This window comes from Chironomus tepperi, unplaced genomic scaffold, assembly GCF_022539635.2.
Source record: "Chironomus tepperi strain 1889 unplaced genomic scaffold, CSIRO-AGI_Ctep_v1 contig_9, whole genome shotgun sequence".
NCBI lineage: Eukaryota > Metazoa > Arthropoda > Insecta > Diptera > Chironomidae > Chironomus > Chironomus tepperi.
This window is the reverse complement of record NW_027226131.1, coordinates 1,468,811-1,488,493: the sequence shown is the minus strand read 5'-3', so window position 1 is coordinate 1,488,493 and position 19,683 is coordinate 1,468,811. Positions and strand designations below refer to the sequence as shown.

At 33.7% G+C, this 19,683-nt stretch overlaps 3 protein-coding genes across 3 annotated transcripts in view; 1 reads left to right on the top strand and 2 right to left on the bottom strand.

The window, feature by feature from the left end:
* The window catches only part of LOC139086688 (uncharacterized), a 73,332-nt gene that overhangs the window by 41,960 nt on the left and 11,689 nt on the right, over nt 1-19,683 (bottom strand). Inside the window, exon 3 of the mRNA XM_070635269.1 lies at nt 19,148-19,301. Within this exon, the coding sequence (XP_070491370.1) occupies nt 19,148-19,301 (154 nt within the window). The remainder of the gene's footprint in view (nt 1-19,147; nt 19,302-19,683) is intronic.
* Nucleotides 897-5,597, top strand: LOC139086679 (CIMIP2 protein CG18335-like). The gene is made up of 5 exons (XM_070635258.1): nt 897-1,274; nt 1,378-1,460; nt 3,278-3,449; nt 5,092-5,329; nt 5,404-5,597. Exons 1-5 carry the CDS (start codon nt 1,223-1,225, stop codon nt 5,477-5,479), a joined length of 621 nt encoding a protein of 206 aa, XP_070491359.1. The 5' UTR covers nt 897-1,222; the 3' UTR covers nt 5,480-5,597.
* LOC139086673 (fatty acid synthase-like) lies at nt 8,834-16,138 on the bottom strand. Its single transcript, XM_070635244.1, has 2 exons — nt 9,603-16,138; nt 8,834-9,540 (listed from the first exon to the last, which is right to left on the bottom strand). The coding sequence occupies exons 1-2, from the start codon at nt 16,053-16,055 to the stop codon at nt 8,932-8,934; spliced, it is 7,062 nt and encodes a 2,353-aa protein (XP_070491345.1). The 5' UTR covers nt 16,056-16,138; the 3' UTR covers nt 8,834-8,931.

Sequence of the window (19,683 nt, the reverse complement as noted above, 5' to 3'; positions counted from 1 at the left end):
GTTCAAGCCGACTTTTTCATGCCGTGTTTCTTTCGCACTTGCGATAGAGTCAGCTTCATGTGCCATCTGAGGAAAGTCATAGATTAGAATTGGTTTGGAGACCAGCGTGACTCTCCGGATTTTACTGAATCTGACTCAAAGCTAGCGTAATGCCGACTTTTTCACAAGCCTTAGGAAGTCGTCAAAAACTCTACCTGTATATCAGAAATTACAGCAATCTTGAAATGCAGAAAATGCGAAAAATCTAGCCGACGTTTGTTTAATTATCCCCGACTATAGTCTCCAGTATATATCTCCAGACTATAGTCACTCTGGTCTAAAACCAGGTAAAAGAGCTAGAGTAAGGTACAAAAACTGATGGAAAGAAGCTATCGATAGAGATAGCATTGCATATAATATCGGTAATTAGCAGGTGGACGGCAGAAACAGATCCAGCTTTAGGAGACGTCTAAGAGAGTTCATTGATCAAAATTGATCCGCACAACCAGAGTACTTCTCATTAAAAAAACCTTTTCAGGAAGAACATAAACAACTTTGAGCAGGGAAATGCTTAGCATTAACATAGAAACCAAAAGAATTCCCTTCCATAAAAGCTGTATTTCCCCAATCGCATCAAAATAAGAAATAGAAAAAAGCTATAGAATGGAAATGAAGAAGGAAAAGTCACAAAGTGCTATGAAATATATGAAAGGAACCTTATAAATGTTTCATAAGTATGAAAATTTGTGTTTTGTAACATACATTTGAAGCACTATGTAGCATGAATACTTATGTACATACATAGATATTTTCTGTTTGAATATTGAAAATGTTAGAGGTTAAGGACTCGATTCCGTTGAGCTTTTGCTTGTTTCGTCTTTACTTTGTGGTCTTTTGTCACTCACATTTCAATTCTCTCGCTTTATTCACGTTGGGAATGTGCTCACATTTTCTTGTTCTCTTTTTTACTTCCTCCAATGTTTTTGTGATCAATTTGTGAAAAAAGGAACTATTTTCATAGCCGGAATCGAATTCTTTTGATGGATTTTAAAATTGAATGAACATTTAATTCCAACAATTTCTAATTTAAATGATGTTAAGTGTGTGGAAAAAACCACAAAAACCTCATCATAGTGTGCATTGAAATATCAACAAAGGCAAAAAATTTTCAATTTTAACCAAAAGAGAGAAAAATTTTAATTTTGATACAAAATTTTTGTGTGTCGAGAGAGAGGAACTCAATATGTGGCGATCTCAAAACCATTGCACAAGCAAAGAATCAAGCCTCAATTTGGGTAGAAAGAGTCTTTTATCTGAATTTGATTTATTTATGCCTCAATCCATACGTGACATTTGGTTAAAAATTTTCTCTCTCTCTTATTATTTCATCACATAAAGATAAGCTAAGGGGACAGCATGTTCAAGGTTTGGATGTACATTGTATACCACCATATGTTGGAAGATGCGTTGGTGAATGTGATGTGAGTAGAAAGTGAATTTAGTTATAATTTTGATGATTTGTTTGATTGAGTTATATAAAGACGGTTAAGGACGTATTCAGAAAGGAGGAAGGGGGTCTGAATTTGACACACAACCCCACAAATCTTTGATACTTAATTCCCTCCTTCAAGCCTAATTTCTGGCTACTGTTCAGATACTATACAAGCTTTGACAACTCCAGTTAGAATATCATGGAAAGTTGTCCAGTTAACATATCATGAATCACATTCCCGAGTGAAACAAGCTGTGATTAGACCCTAGATCCAGTAATAAACCATTTGGATTGTCCAGTTGTCCAGTTGGCATATCATGGATAGTTCCATAAATCATTCAAAGTTCCACAAACTTCAAGTTTAATACCAAACATAATGTCAACTAATCACAGCCCATTCCACTCGGGTTTCTTATATTGATTAAGGATTGACTAGCTGTTGATCATTCAATGGATATGGCAAATACTTTGCATGACATAACATTGTTCTTCAATTTAATCCTGCATCCTTTACAAAACATCGAATTTCCCAATATCTACGAGTCCCCCCCTCCTAGTATATATCATGCTGGTTCCTTTATATTCTATCATCTAACATATTACATCATTCGCATGGTTGTAGCTTTATAAAGAATCCTTTTAAGTCGTATCTTCATCTTAAATCTTTTCATCTCTTTACCATCAACATTTAACAAATACAGCAAATTGTTTGTGATCTCTTTGATGATTTAAACCTTGATACGGTGCATTGAAGAGCATTTATTGAATATTAAAGAGGATTGTGTCCTTGAACTAGAAGGGTCAATTATTTTTTTGTAGAAAATCGATTATGAATAATTTTTTTGGAATCTCTTGAGGTTGTTCAACTGGATGAGCTTTGAATAATATTTTGTTAGGTTGATGTAAGGATGAATTATTTAATTGGGTGAAACAGATCAAGAGGATTATTGATGAATGAGTAGTTTTTGTGTATTGAAAGGATCAGACAGTTAATAAATATTTTGGTTACGCTAGCAGGCAAAGGATCTATTTTCAGAGCAATCTGAAAGTAACGCTTGCAAGCATGCTCAACAAGTATATATAAGAATATGCTAGCTTTTTGTGTGCTAAGGCTGATTATTCAGTTTTTGAGGACAATTTTCAAACAAATTTTCTCGAGCGACACAAATGAAAATGCTTCAACAAGACTCATTTAACGTCCATTCGTACACATTCAATGACACCAAATGGCAGCTTTCAGTCAAAAAGCTTCCACAAAGCTTCCAAAAAGAGGTAGAGTCCATTTAGTGTTAATGATTGTGTCTGAGAATAAGCTTTAAAGGAGTTTTGGTAAGGCCGTTTCCAATTGTGACAGGGACTTAGGCAGAAATTTTGTGGCTGACCAGGAATCCACACCCCTCCTTACCCCACTGAATACTGCCCTAATTTGTGATGCTCGGTTTTAGACTTTAGTGAAGAATTTGATATAGAAAACTTAAGTCTTCATGACTGTAAATTTGGAGCAAATTTTGCCTTAAATGTACGAAATTGAAGGATTTTTTAGAATAGCCGGTCATTACCCGACTGAAAATTAATGGTAAATTTTCAAATTCCATCAAAATCCGTTCTAAATTGCCACGAGTAATAAAACGAATTCTCAAAAAATTCCTAACAATCTTTAAAGCAAACAAAAATCCATTCCAAATTCAAATTACAACCAAACTCAATTCCATGACGATTCACATTAAAAAACAATCATCACAAGCACACTTTCCAAAACATTTAATATTCATTTAATTACAAAAATTTTATTTTCTATTTCCACAGATATCAAAAAGTAAATATAATTTTCCATTAACCCTTGTACGACCCGATTATTCAACCTACTCGCGTGATATTCCAAAATCCATGCTTCCAACAGCACCGTCTTTACCATATTCAAAGCACACGCCACCCCAGTGGATGGAAATAGACAATCCAGAGAAATATTATAAATCAGGTTTGTAGTTGATACTCAATTGAAAATTATTATTTTAAGGCATGCACATTTTGCAGGCGTTTCTGCATACTGAAAAATTCGTTATTCTTTTTGATATTGATCAAGCCATAGTCGCTTCGATTATTATTGCCATTGTAACCTATATTTTTTATGTTTTCGGGTTTTGCTCCCTCTTCAGCCATTGCCGAAGTCATTGTTAGAAGTGCTTCGGAATTTTTTCATTCCATTTCCTATTGAAATTCCAATAGATAACAATTTTTTTTTGTGTATTTGATGACAGAGGTGTCACATGGAACTGAATGTAAAGAAATTTAATTCAATTCTCTTTCTATGCTCATATAAGTGCAATCTTTTGTGCATTCAGGAATGGAATTTTTATTACTCTAAAGAGAATTTTTATTGAAGACATGCATGTTGCATGTTTTATTAACATTTAGCACAGTATGACACATCTGTACATTGACATAGAATGAGCGATGAACTTTATGTTGAGAAAAGATATTAGTTGGGAATTGTTGGGAGTGATTTGAGGAAGTGACGCATTTTTTTGATGCTCTTGTGACAAATTAAGATTTTATTAATTTATATCCAAACTTCCGTGGTGTCAATTTGTGTCTGTGTTAGTCATTGACATTAATAGAGAGTCATGTACTCAGAGAATTGAGGTAGAAATTTGATCACAAAATCCTCTACTTAGCTAAGCTTCTCCATGCATTGACTTTGTTGCTTGAATGACTACTCTGAGCCTTCGTTCGAAGAATTGCTATTTAAAATTCATTGCACGATACACTCTTGAGTTCCTACACAATATCATAGGGAACATTACTTTTTTCGCTAGCCGAACAGATCAATTGTGATCTCATATTACGCTTTAAGCTGGCTTTATCACTGGCAGCCGTCTGCCAATTTCTAATACCTAGTGCAATACTGTTTCTATCGACAGCTTCCTTCCAGTTCATTGATTCGACCTTACTTAATAGATTTTCTGTCAGGGGTGTCGCTTTAAATTAGGTTACACAATTATGTATTCAGAAGTGTATTCAGAAGTGTACACTATGTGTAAAAACAAGAAAATTGCTGTGTCAAGCCGGCTTGACTCAAGTATTAGCAAAACTTCACTTGAACCAGCCTCATCCTATACTAGCGTACGCTTTAGCCTAAAGTGTGCTTTTCGGATAGGTCTAGGTACAAAGTCATCATTGCCAAGATTTTAAAACGACTAAATTTAAGTCATAAAACGCTAAATAAAAGTGAAATAAAACAGAATAACTCTTAAAGTCACCAGACAAACTAAGCATAACATTCCATACCCCGCACAAAAATAAGCTATCTATATAGACAAATTGGAAGTTTCTCATATTTCCAAAAGCAAAAAAATTTTTCTCTCTGTCTGTATGTCGATGAATTCCCTTTTCAGCAATATTCATTCTTTTCAACAGTTTAGTGTAATTGCAATAGTTTTCGAAACTTCTCCGTCTATATATTTTCTCTCATTCATCGTTCGCGTAGATTCTGGATCGAAAGCACATATAGCGGAAGTATTTTTAATCAATCAAAGTGAATAACGATGTCGTATGCGACAAGTACGAGAGTGAAATCCTCTATACATCACAAAAAAGTTTATAATTTAATTTATTTACAGGATATACAGGAAATCAATTCTTTAAGTATCCACATTTTGGTCATACAAGTAAGGTTGATTCACATTCAGCATTATGTGACTTTACGAATGGCTATCAATTTACAAAAAGTACTGAATGGGCTCCATTACCATTTTATCATACATCGTTGGATGGAGATCGACCTGGAACTGAAATTTATCCACGAAATACTGGACTAATATCGAATTACATGGGACATGTTCCAGGCATGAAATTGAGGTAAATTGGCATTTGATGGATGAGCAAGAAAAGTTTAATTAATTAAGTTTTATGTCCAATTTTTGAATATGCAGCTATGGAAAGACATTTGGAAATGAAAGCGTAAATGCAAAGAGATATCTCCAAAACTCATCAGCTTGTCTTCACTGATGTGAGGGCCAGGATATGTCGAATTATGCTGAATATATAAATAATTGTTTATGCAAATTTAGTTCCAATGTGCTGCACATCTCTCACATAACAACACGAATGTGTATGTCAAAAATAGAACACATAAAATAATGGAATAAATTGTTTTCATATAAAAAGTCTTTGGGGTCTGTTCACATATTACGTAACGTGAGAAATTGAATTTTTGGACCTGTTACCCAACTCACCCCTCACTCCTGTGTAACAAAATCTAGGCTCTCTCCAAAAGATCGTTACGTAATAAGTGAACGTCCCCATTTCATTTGTTTCACTTGCTGTATAATGACTATGGCTGAACATTGTAATGGTATGCAGACCCAATTATTCAAACTGTCATTAAACTCGAAATGGGATTTTTAATATTCACTCAATGATGAGCAAATGAACAATTACAAATGGTATCATTAAGAGAATGATATGCGAAAATTCAAGTGATTAAATTAGGCATTTTGGAAATTCACATCCTATGTATATGTAATTTTGGTTGCAATTAAAATTGTGGATGCATATTTTGTATGATATTGTACAGGTCATTGACGTATGGTTTCCATACTGCACTAGATGCACTAGATCAGACCAGTAACATGAGTAATAAATGTGAATTTAACTCTAATCAAATTTGCAGTCGGATTCTGTCCAATTTGAATAAATGGATATAAATTAGCACAAAATAAGGTTCTCGACATTGAGACCAAGATTTCATTTTGTGACAAACTTGCAACAATTATGTTGCAGAATATAGTTTAAGCAACACTGTACTAGACTAATAATGTAAAACTTTAATAATTTCATCAAATAACTTCCCCTAGTTAGTAACCTTAAATCATCAATTTTATGACAGCTTAAACAAAATTGATGATGTTCATCAAAAATGTACGAACTTCATTTATTATGTCTGTGTATAGTTCCAATAGTCCCAAATAATTCCATGTTCAATTTTCCAATTACCGGAACTTCTAGCTCTATTGTATTTTGAAATGCATGAATCATTTGCAAAAAAATATTTTGATCCTTAACGGCTGCTCGTACTATGCAAATTCACACAATACTTTTAGTAATTTTCCATTTCGTACATTTATGAACGTTCCGAAAATGCATGGATTTGCAGTTGAACAAGTGAAGTTGATTATGAATGCAATTCCAAACATGACATAGTTTAGTCGTATGTAGGTGATAGCTGGTGCTATGGAAATGATGTTGACTGACAATTTTGTAGCTTTTTGGATGCAGTTATAGAAGTTGTTGTGATCTTCAATTAATTCTTTAATTTGCATGCTTATTATGTCCTCAAGCGGACTATTTTGAGATTCATGCTGTTCATTTTCCGTGCCAACTTTGCACTTGGAATCGATTTGCCTCATTTTATGATGTTAAAGCAACAAGTTGTTCGCAATTTCTACAATTTTAATGGCAACATACTCTAATTTAGGTAGAGCATGAAAACATCAAATCAGGACATTAATATCTCCAATTAAGGAGAACAAACAAGCCAACACTGATTGCAAAATCATATTTATAGCCATGAGAGAGTCAAATTGTCAGTGTCATTGCCACTTGCTGACACTTTGGAATTGAATAATATTCTCTTTTGAAGGATATTACCTTTAAGGATGTCAGACAGATGTCAGTTAAACTACAGACATGACTGTTTACTGTTTATCACGTAAATGTCTTTGATATGAATAAGTTTTAAGTTCAAATTTCATTTAAGTGCTGAAGTTTTCCAATTAAAGTTCATTAAACATTGAAGTTAAGTTTATATAATTGTAGTTTCTGACCTAATTGGTTGTGGCTTTTCGTGATTATGTTTAAGTATGGTTACATGTTACATGATTGTGTCTTTAAAATGAGCAACTAGTCAGAACTTTTAGTTTGTAAGGAGTTTATAATGAGGAAAACATTTAACATACTTTTACGGAGTTTTACTAAAATAGAACACGGAAGAACTCAAAACTTGTAATTTAATTGAGTCTACTAAGTTTTTCATGACAAAACTTTTAGCATGCATCAATAAATTACGTCCAAATAACTATCAACTTATTCATAAACCTATTAAATTTCTCCATTTTTTCCACAATAACAGTGAAGCTTTATGGACATTTAAGACATAAAAATAGAGCACATAAAATACTGAATAATTTTCAGCACATGAATTTTTTACGACACATAATTCATTTGTCGAATAAATGCTTGCATGAACATCGAAATGGCATGTGCACTTCCGATTCTTCAAACTGTCATTGAACTCGAATGGAAAATTTCAATATTGATTTAATAATGAACTGATTAACATTGACAATTGGTGCAACACAATTTAATCATATGTCGAAATTCTTGTGATCGGATTTGTGCTTATCACAATCATTGTTTCACAAACATATTGAATCAACAATTCCTATTTGAATTTTGATAATTTAATTAGTTTTGATGCTTTGATGCAACCAAATTGAATATTGGGATAAAAGCCATTGCTTATATTTTATTAAAGGATTTGATTCGTACCTAAACAAAATTGATGATGCGCATCAAAATTGTATAAATCTTATTTATTATGTCTGGATATTTAGTTGTCCAATTTTCGGAACTTCTAGCTCTATTGTATTTTGGTATGTAAGAATCATTTGAAAATTTGATCATTTAACGGCAGCTCATACTCCGGAAGCTTACACAATTTTGTTCACAATTTCTCATTTTGTGAAAATATTTCAACTGTCATTTCATATTCAAATTATATTTGCAACAACAATTTCTTGATTTCCCCTTTTATAGTTGTTAATTATTAAAATTTTAATTTCACTTTTTTTTCAACTTTAATCTTCAATATTTGTAAACACGTTTTTTTTTTTTTACTAAGAGGATACAATTGTGTAAAATATCTGAGAGGATTAATTTTTGTAGAGTTTTGGAAGTTGAGTTTGTAGATCAAAAATTTAAATTTAAAGAAACGGTTACAAGTTGTTAACTCGATAATTACTTAATTAATTGATAATTCTGAACTTAAATTATGATTAATTGATTTAAAAGAAGATTTCTTAAAGGCACCTAGATGCGTTGAAACTTCTTGGTACTGATTGAATATATATATTGTACAAATAATGTAAGACAAAGGTTTTTTATGCCTTATTGAATGATCTAGCTAACATTCAAAAGGGCTTTTTCCTTTGCAATGATGAAAATATAATGAATAAATAATAATAATAATAATCCCCTGTCATATAAACATTTAGTCTGTTTCTGATCACTGAAGAATAAACATCGTTGTTACTATTCTAAATCCGTGTGGATTGTTTAATTAAACTCATTAATAAACAAGCATTATTGATTACCTTTCCAAATATATCTCCACATCCATAACTTTGCTTTATTTTCATATAATTTTTGGTAAGTAAAATAAATATATAAAATCAATTAATTTAAATTAAAGAATTGACAATATTGAAAAGTTCTTGATGTTCTAAAATGGTTAAATGATTTCCTTCAAGAGTTGTTACTTCAATTTCAATTTCTGAATAGTCCTTCAATCCGAAGTCATGGTCTGGATTTGTTACGAATGAATTAGTCGCCTTGATTAATCTTATTGGTGATTTTACGGGTGTGAAGTCAGTCAGAGATAAATTATTAAGAGCAATCATACGATTCTTCAATAATGTTGAAACTTTGAGGTAATAATCTTTTGAATAAGTCTCAAAGTCATTATATAATTCTTCAACTTTCTTCATCTTTGCATCCCATGTAGATTCAGCTAGAACAAGGTACTTGCGATCGCCTGTATCATCCGGGAACACATGCTTCAAACTGAGATCTATAATGATATTTTGCAATGTTTCTTCTACATTATCTGCTTTCGACACCACATCATCCATAATTTGCTTGAGATATTTAGGTGAATTGTCAATAATAAGCACTTTTCCTGTTTTTCCTAAGTTTTCTAACATTGTTGCTATTTTCAAAGCCAAAATTGATCCAAATGAGTAGCCAATGAGAACGAATTTTGAGTCATTCGCGTAAAGTTTAGCAATATCCTGAAATAAATTCAAAATTACAGTATATCTAGCAGATCTTTAAGATTCAAGAATCAATTTACCTCCATTAATGCAACACACATGGCATTAATATCACTAATATTCCTAATAGTAATACATTGACTTAAATATGCAGGACAATTCAATTGTTTTCCTAATTGATAGAAGATTTGTCCTCCAACACCTTCAATTCCGGGAATGATTAAAACCTTTGTACTACTGTCTTCTGGCTTGTCGTTAAGCTTAACTATGCTCATGTCACTTGTACTTTCATCTCCGAAATTTCTAATTAAAAATTTAAAGTTATCAATAGATTTGTTTTTAGTTTCAACATCGCCCTGACTCTCGTATGCCTTCAATTCTCCAATTGTCATACCACGCAGTTGCAGTGGTGTAATTAAAATGTTAAAGTCACGTTCTAAAGTTTGTGAAATTTCTACAGTCATCAATGAATCCATTCCAAGTTCTGAAAGTTTTGTTTCAGTCGAAAGTGTTTTCATGTCCTTAATAGACATAATGTTCATAAGCATCTCCATGACACCACCTTTTCCAGATCCTTTGAATTTCTTCTCAGCAACAACCATACTTGAGACAGTTGGACTGTCAGTGGTAATTAAGTTATCAAGTTCATCTAAGCATGAAGATATTCTTTGGAGTAAAGTTCCACCAATTTCCATGTCAATGTTGTCTTCCTGTAAGTCTGCAACAATTCCAACTTCACCTACTGCACCCCATTGAATTGCCTTTGCTGGTAATCCCAACTTGTGTCGTTCCTCCATTATTCTTTCCATCACAGAATTAGCCATACCATAATTACTCTGACCAGCATTACCACGTCCACATGACACGCTTGAGAATACGACAAAGTAGTGTAAGAATGGACATTTCTCTCTTGAAATCTTATCAAGATATTTAGTAGCATATGCTTTAGGTGCCATACATTCATCAAATGATTGAACAGTTTGATTTTCTAAAATACAATCACGGAGCTGAACAGCTAGATTGAAGATTCCTCCGACTGGACCAATGGCTAGAGCATCATTGATCAACTGTTCACATCCTTCCAATGTTGTAATGTCTGACTTATTAACTTGTACTTTAACACCATATGATTCCCAAATCTTGATTCTGAATGGTTGATATTGCTTAGTAATTCCTCGGCTTGTACTCAAAATCAATTTTTTGCATCCTCTCATGATCAACCAATCAGCAAGTTCCAAACCGAAACCTCCTAAGCCACCACAAATAATATATGAATAGTCTGAATTGCAATAAACTCTTGGTAGAACTGACAGTGGCAGTGTTGCTTTATCGGTTTCATTCTCACGAATTTTAAGGACAACTTTACCAATATGCTTGCCACTTGCTAATAAACGGAAAGCATTCTCGATGTCATTGGCTTCAAATACATTCGTCTTCAATGGCTTAACAATTCCATTCTTAATGTCATCATCCAAAAACTTTTTCAAAGCCAATTTTTCTGGAAGTGTTACGTAGAACATCTGTTCGAGCAGCACAACATGGAATGTCAGATCACGCAAGAAATCACCAAGAGCAATCTTATTGTCATTTGCCATATCAAATTTACCAATTTCCAAGAATTTACCACCTTTGCCTAAGCATCGAATAGATGCTGCCAACTTCTCTTCAGATAGTGAATTAAGGACATAATCAACTCCTTTACCGCGTGTACGTTTCATGATCATGTTTTCAAATGTTGTGTCACGAGAATTGCCAATATTTTCTCTTTTCAATTGTGGGAATTCCTTTAGAATAAAATCTTTCTTCACTTCGGAACTGACAGTTGTATAAACTTCTAAGCCATAAGCAAATGCGACTCGAATAGCTGCCAATCCAACTCCACCTGATCCAGCATGAATTAAAATTGATTTTCCTGCTTTAATTTTTGTTACCATGAAGAAAGCAGCATAAACAGTACTATAGACACATGGTACAGTTGCAGCTTCCTCTAATGTCCAATCATCAGGAACATCATATGTAAATGCAATATCTGGTTCAACAAGTGTTGCCAAAGCACCGGCTGGTTTCATTCCCATAATACGACGTCCATCCTTTGATATGCCAGCATATTCAACTCCCATAACACACATCAAATCCTGTCTATTATCACCCATTACTTCTACTGCTAACTTTCCTGTTGCTAACATGACATCTCTGAAATTTAATGCAGCATATTGAACTGTTGCAACATCATGAGGATTTTCTAATTTTGGACTTTGAAGCCATTTGATTGATGACAGATCACCACGAACCAATCCGTTTGCGTAGCAAGCTTCTTCATGAGCTGTTGGTTCACTATAAGAATTAAGTAGGAAATGTTTGAAGGTTCCCCACTTTCCATTTCTATAGACATTTATAGCTAAATCTTTATCAAGTTGTGCCTTATAAAATGGATCATTAATATCAAATGGCGGTGCTGATTCATCATCAATAAATACACATCGTAAATTACTTCCATTTGGTTCCTTTCGGATGCAATTAACAAGTCCCAAAATTCCTGTTTGATTATCATTTTCAGCATATGCTAATGTTGGTTCCGTTTTTGATTTTGCCTTCAATGTTTCAAGCCACGAATAGCTGCGGTCATTGCTAGTGATTTCAATGATGGTTGTTGGAGATGCCAATGGTACTTTCTTGTACTGCATCAAAACAAGTTTGTCGGTTTCAGTTGGAATGATGGCAACAATCTTAAAGCCTTGATTTCCTTCATAATCGGCATAAATTTCGCTGTCTTTTGACTCTACAGAAATGATGTAAGCATTGTCACTAAGATATTTCTTAATATTCTCCAAGAAATCAGCATCAAATAAGCAATTTGATTTAATTACAAATGTCCTGTTGGTGAATGCTGACAATTCCTCATTTGATACAATTGTTTGTGGAATTTCAACTTCTCTTGTTGTTAAATAGTTCAATTCCGCTGTAACAAGAGGAAGATCACCCATTGCTTGTCCAAAATATTCACATAATGGCTCTCGTCCATCATTTGTGTCAATTTCAAGGCACGAAACCTTTCCAACTAGATTGTTTTCAAGTGCCAATTGGACACAGAATCGTCCAATGTCAATATTTGAAAAGCGTGGAGTTGGGAAGTGTGGCACAAATTGATGACTTTCAAGTACTGGAATTCCATTTGGTGGACGTCTGCCTACAGATTGTGCTGTTAATCCGCGTACTTCTACACCACCACAACGAAGGATGTTCAAGTCTGAACAGTACTTGACATCAACAATTGGATTCTCTCCTAAGTCAGCCATTAACTTCTCATGTTCAAGCTTCTTAATAATAATTTTTCTAATGCCAATTGGAAGTGCCAATGATCTTGAATCTTTTGTAATAATCTTTAGTTGAAGAAGACAATCAAGGAACGCAACCCAATTATTTTGCCATTTAAGTTTAGCACTTGAACTGTCCATTTTAGCTGATACAACTGACTTGAATAGATTCTTATAGTGATAACCACGTAGACGAAGTTCCTTGTAGAAATCAGCAGCCTCAAGTTCCCCAACATCTTTACTTGATTCGTTTTCTTCAATTTCAGTTAGTTTTGAGTTATCATATTGACGAACAATTCCAGTAACAAGTGTTGTATTTCCTTCACTTACTTCAAACTGACCAGTTCCACGTTGCATCAAGACTGTAATCATGTATTCTGTATTCTTTTTAAGAGGCAATGCTGCAACAAATTTCACATCTTCAAATATGATACTTAAATTGTTGAACTTTTCTTTGAGTTGTGCAGCAAATGCTTTCCATGCTAAATACAAATATCCTGTAGCTGGGAATAGAACACGTCCATCGATCTCATGTCCTGCGATGTATGCATACTCATGTTCTGACAAATGAACATCAAAGACTTTTTCATTACATGGTTTACCGTCAGTTGTAATGATTGGATATGTAGCTTCATGATCCCATTTAATCAATGGTGAAATCATTGGAGTTCCTCTTGAAACGGGGAATTCAACAGCTGGATAAAGCTTACTCAAATCCAAATCAACACCATTTTCGAATAGTTTACCAAGGGTATTATAAAGCAACAATGAACTTTCAGTATTTCCACGTTTAGTCAAACTGAAGTGCATTCCATCGGGAAAGACTCTCTTCACAATCGACTGCAATAAGCCATAAGGTGCAATTTCAATTGTGAGTGCATTCTTTGGAAGATGTTCACAACCTTCTTCGAACAGAACTGGATTAAGTAAATTATTTGTATGATATTGACCTGATGAATATCGACATTCAATGGAATTCCATTCACTTTCTGGTACGCTTGTTGAAATCCATTTTGGTGATCGTGCTTTTGGTGTCTTAATGATGCCTTTTAATGAATTAAGCAAATCTGTACCTAAATCAGCAATGTATGAGCTATGATAAGCAATATTTGAGCATTGAACTTCCTTAGCAAAAATATTTTCCTTCTTTAACTTTTCAACAAAGTTGGCAACAATCTCTGCTGGTCCTGAAATTGTACACGAGTCTGAACTATTGTGACAAGCAATTTGAATTCCATCATCAAGCTTATTTTTCAATTCCTTATATCCAATACCAACAGCAGCCATTGATCCGAAGATTGTTTTATTTTGGATAGATGTTAAGCCACGGGAATATGACGACAAGATCATTTCCTCATCTGTTAAACAATTGTCAGCATATGCACAACCAAGTTCACCAAATGAATGTCCAATAATATAATCAGGTTCAAGTCCAACTGCCTTCAAAATGTTTGTTAAACCAATCTGAATGGCTGAAATGCCAATAAATGAATGTAGGATGTTGTTGAAGATGGTTTTGTCATCAGTAGTAATGATCTTAATCAAGTCAATTCCTTTTGTAGCAAGAATATCGTGACATCTTCTGATGGAATTTTCAAAAATTGGAATTCTCATTAAATCAACACCCATACCAGCCCATTGTGAACCCATTCCACTAAATACCCAAACTACAGGTCTTCTTTGCTCCACAAAATTAGAAATATGACGTTCAATACAAGTTGCATTCTTAGATTCTTGATCTTGTGAGAAGATTGCGTATCCACGATAAGTATTTGATGACTTAGTCAATAATTGTGAATTTTGAAGCAATGCAATAAATTCAGCATCAAGTGGTTGCTTTGTGACACTATCGAAAATTGTATTTAATGAATCTACTGTTCTGCCTGACCAAACTATTAATCTTGGAAGATTATCAGCTGGAATTCCGAAATTAACCTTTTCCTTGTCGTGCTTTCTTAATAAAATATGCGAATTTGCACCACCAAAACCAAAACTATTAACAGCAATTAAGCTTCCATTAAAATCTGTTGTTTCCATAACAGGCTTGAGTCGTCCAGATGCTAAAGCTGGAATGTCTTGACGAACTTTTGTCAAATTAAGATTTGCTGGAATCTTTCCAGTTTCAAAAATCAAAACAGATTTAATGACTGAACTGTTCGATGCAGCGGCTTCGGAATGACCCATATTTGACTTGATAGATCCAATCATAAGTGGTTCTGTACGATAAGCACAAAACATTTGATCAATTGCATTACATTCTTCTGGATCTCCGACTCTAGTTGCTGTACTGTGACCTTCAATATAATCGACAGTCTTTGGATGAATTCCAATTTCTTGATACAATTCCTTGAATAATTTAGTTTGAAGCTCGGCTGATGGGAACGTAATTCCTTCATTCTTAAATCCATCGATGTTGGTTCTTGAATAGACTACATTTGCGTAGACTCGCTTTGCGTCTTTCCTCTTTTGTAAAAAGATCGTGTTGACTGACTCAGATCGGACATAACCTTGTGCCTTTTCATCAAATGGACGACAAACTCCGTCCATAGCTAAAACACCCAATCTAGCAAATTGACGTGATGATGATTCATTGAGGATCAAATTAGTTCCGCCAACAATTGCAGCTTCACATTCTCCACTACGAATGGCACTAAATGCCAAATCAAAAGCATAACCAGAACTGCTGCAAGCTGTATCAACTTGCAATGATGGTCCTTTAAAGTCCATTGAAAATGAAATACGATTAGCCAACATAGTACGAGCAGCACCAAGCATTCCCATGCCGTCTTTAGGGAAATCAGAAAATAGCAAGTAGTCATCATTTTCAGCACCACAACATCCAACAAACACTCCAGTTTTAGTTCCACGAAGTTGCTTTGGACTATATCCAGCATCCAAAATTGCCTCGTAAGCATGTTCTTGAATAATTCTTTGCTGTGGATCCATAAATTGAGCAGCACGACGATTAATTGAAAAGAAGTTTGCATCGAACTTATCGATGTCGTAGACAAGTCCAGTACGTGGTGGAATGTCATCACGAATGTACTTGAAACGACCTTTGTTAAGTTCAACCATGTCCACCTTATTGTACAAGTTATAACTCAACTCAGCAACATTATGCGAAGCTGGAAATCTACCAGCAATACCCGAAATCACAATCTCATCACCTGGATCGGACACGGTTACACGACACATTTGACGACGTTGATAACTATCCATGATTGATTAAATTTCACAATAAAATTCACTTCCAAAATTTATTTATTTTATTTGATGCTAAGAGGCAACTTTTGTTTCCTAACAATAACTGAGTTGTGCGATTTTTAACCAAATTTTCAGCATATTTATAGTGTAATTACCGTCCGAAATATTCTAATGTATTATATAATAATATAAATAATTAATCAGTCTTCCCCGGAACATTTTGAATAATACATTGAAAACCTAATTAATTTGAATTGTGGATAGACTGGTTGAATAGAAAATATTTATAAGAATATTAACGCTAGGGTCTGAGCCACTTCCTGATCTTTAAACAAGATCTAATAGAATCTAAAGCATTTTTCTGATCTTCAAAACAAGATCCAGTAGAATCTAAGTGACTTCTCCGATCTATGATACAAGATCCAGTAAAATCTAAGTCATTTCTCCGATCTACGAAACAAGATCCAGTTGAGTCTAAGTCACTTCTCTGATATATGAAACAGGATTCAGTAGAGTCTAAGTCACTAGCCTGATCCAGAAAACATGATCCAGTAAAATCTAAGTCATTTCTCCGATCTACGAAACAAGATCCAGTTGAGTCTAAGTCACTTCTCTGATATATGAAACAGGATTCAGTAGAGTCTAAGTCACTAGCCTGATCCAGAAAACATGATCCAGTAAAATCTAAGTCATTTCTCCGATCTACGAAACAAGATCCACTTGAGTCTAAGTCACTACCCTGATCCAGAAAACATGATCCAGTAGAATCTGAGTCACATTCCCGATCTATGAAACAAGATCCAGTAGGATTCATTTCCGAAAATTGTCCTCTGATAAAATTGATAGCAATTAAGACTTCACGAGAGAGGGAGAGTTTTAAACGCCAACTGAGATGGTACACAGTTGATCTGTACAACAAGCGAAGAAAGGAATTAAACAATGCAACTCGTCAGCCGAACGGACGGGCAAATTAAGTGCATTTGCATTACAAACAAAGTTTCAAAAATTAGCTAAAAACAAAGGAACTAACTGATGTGATTCATAATAAATGATTTAAATTGAAAATTAGGAATAAGAATCAAAATCCCGGAATATTTAAAACAAATTAGTGTTTATACTTAGAAATTGGCGTTCTTTTTATGTATTTAAAATTATAATCACTCAGACTGTGCGAAGAATATTTAAAATAAGTTTGACCCAATTATGACCCAATTTGTCGTCATAATATGACACATAAATTGTTTAGGTTACAAATTCGACAAATTTTGTACTTTAACTACGATGATTTATATCGCATTTTAAAGCCATATTATGCACTTACTGAGTGCAAAGCATGCACCAGACATCTTCAGAATGCAATTTTGGATCTCAACCTTGTTTTGACACAAATTGAATTCACATTCACAAACAAGATGATAAATAGAGTAAGAGAATATGTGCATCAATGAAAGAGGATGATATAAAGGCAGTGGTGGACAACCTGTGTGCCGTAGCAATCTGAGGAGCACTCTTGTGTGTCGCGACACAATAATGAGTCGAGAAAAATCTCAGATGTGCCGTGAAAATTACTCTTGGTTGAAAAAAGGTTGACCATCACTGACTTAAGGCGACAGAGCATTAAAAATACTTCGATCACATCCATCCAATCGAAAAACAAACTTTGACTTCATATGTCATTTTCTCTACATTTTAGTAGTGAAAATGGTTTCTTTGTGTCATTGAAAGACATCCCATAACGATAAATAAATCCTTTACATTTTTACAATAAAAAGTCATGAAATGATTTTTCCATGCACGAATATTGAGAGAGCTTTTAATGGGTTTGCGTGACTGCTTTAAGTGAAGATTTAATTTTATTTAAATTGATATAAAGTATGGCAAATAATACCTACTTTTTATGGTAATTTAATGAAGTTTAAAATTTTATTCTTATTGTTAAGGGAAATGTTTGATAACAACGATGAAGCACGCAAGGTTAATAGGCGTTTAGTCACTTAACTGGATATTGAATATTCTCGAACTGGATTCCATACTTAAATACATTCCAATATCCTCAACTTTTTTCATCAAAATTGAAGTAACATTCAAACTTTATTATTAATTTCTTTGGAAATGAAGCCTTCAGAAACTTCAAAACTTGCTCACATTTACCTCGGCATTTAACCCACTCAATGCTACATAATCGATTTTCTTTTGTAAGTTCACGTCTTGCTGTCAAGCATTTTCACACACAAAAGCAGTTAGGGAAAAAATAAAACTTGTTCTTCTGGTTCCTTCTTCTATAAAAAGCATTGAATACCTTTTTTTATTGCTAAATCATGGTAGACAGAGGAAGGAATATGTGTAGGAAGACCTCATAACATAAAAATGTTTTCAAAATATGTTAGAAAACTTTATGGTTAATTGGAAATCATTCACATGGGTAACTTGATTTAATATGAAATTGGATACGATTATAAAGTTTCGGTATGTGAATTTTACAGGGTAGTTCTTAATACCTTAGCTTACGGAGTGGCATCAATCAAACAACCTTTTAGGTCATCTGAAGTTTGGCATTCTTCCTCTATAAATGATCACACTGCGCACTTTGTAATATAGTCATATCAGACATCTATGTCATACATTTCTGAAACACATATGCATACCGTAATGTCTACCTATTTCTCTATATCGTCAAATTAAAAATCTTTAAATTTAAAATTGAAATGAAAAATTCCTAATTGATAATATAGACCTTCCTTAGCTCCGGATCAACTCACATCACGTAGGATATCATGTTGATATCACTAGGACAGCAGATTATACCAGAAATATATCACAATCACGCTTAAACACTATTTAATTACAATTAATTTGAAGAAAATATTTTATCTTTGTTTACTATTATTTTGTACTAAACTTTAGAACAATGTGCTATTCAAATCAATTTTCATCGTTGAAATTTAAAATCATTCTAACCGTTACAAAATTCTTTAGAATTCCTTGTTAATTACAGTATAATTTGTTGCAACATGATCGCAGTATCTTCTCATTAGCAGTAATAAACCCCAATATTGGATTAATTGTTATAAATGTTCTCAAAAAACCAAAAAAATTTGCAAACTCACCCGAGTGTTCTTGAAAAATGAATTAACGCTGCTGTTAAGGCATGTCTATCCGCTGGCAAATCACTCCCTGGTGAACTTTTAAACAATCCTAAATGTTGCTCCCATCGACCCGATTGACCTGCTGATGTTTTTTGACTATCGGTCGACTGAACGCCTGCACATGAAGGTAAAAATAAATTTTTTAAAGTAAAGTTTTGCTTCCGTACTCAAATTTCATATTGCAAATATCGATCAGCAAGCACACAGCAAAGCAAAAATAATAACAAAAGGGTAGTAAGAATAAGGATAAGATAAGTAAATTAATGATGAATGATAGACAGAAAGGATGACTTGCAAAAGTGTCAATTATCTTTACTTTCCCATAGCATCTACACTTATGATAATGATGAGAGTTTTATTGCTGGCATATTCATTAGATATTTACATAAAATAATAAAAATTTCATAGTCGTGTCAGAATGTAACATGCTCATGCTTTCCTAATAAAATATTCTCTTTATGTTATGAAAAACGAACTTGTAATAACATCACACGCGA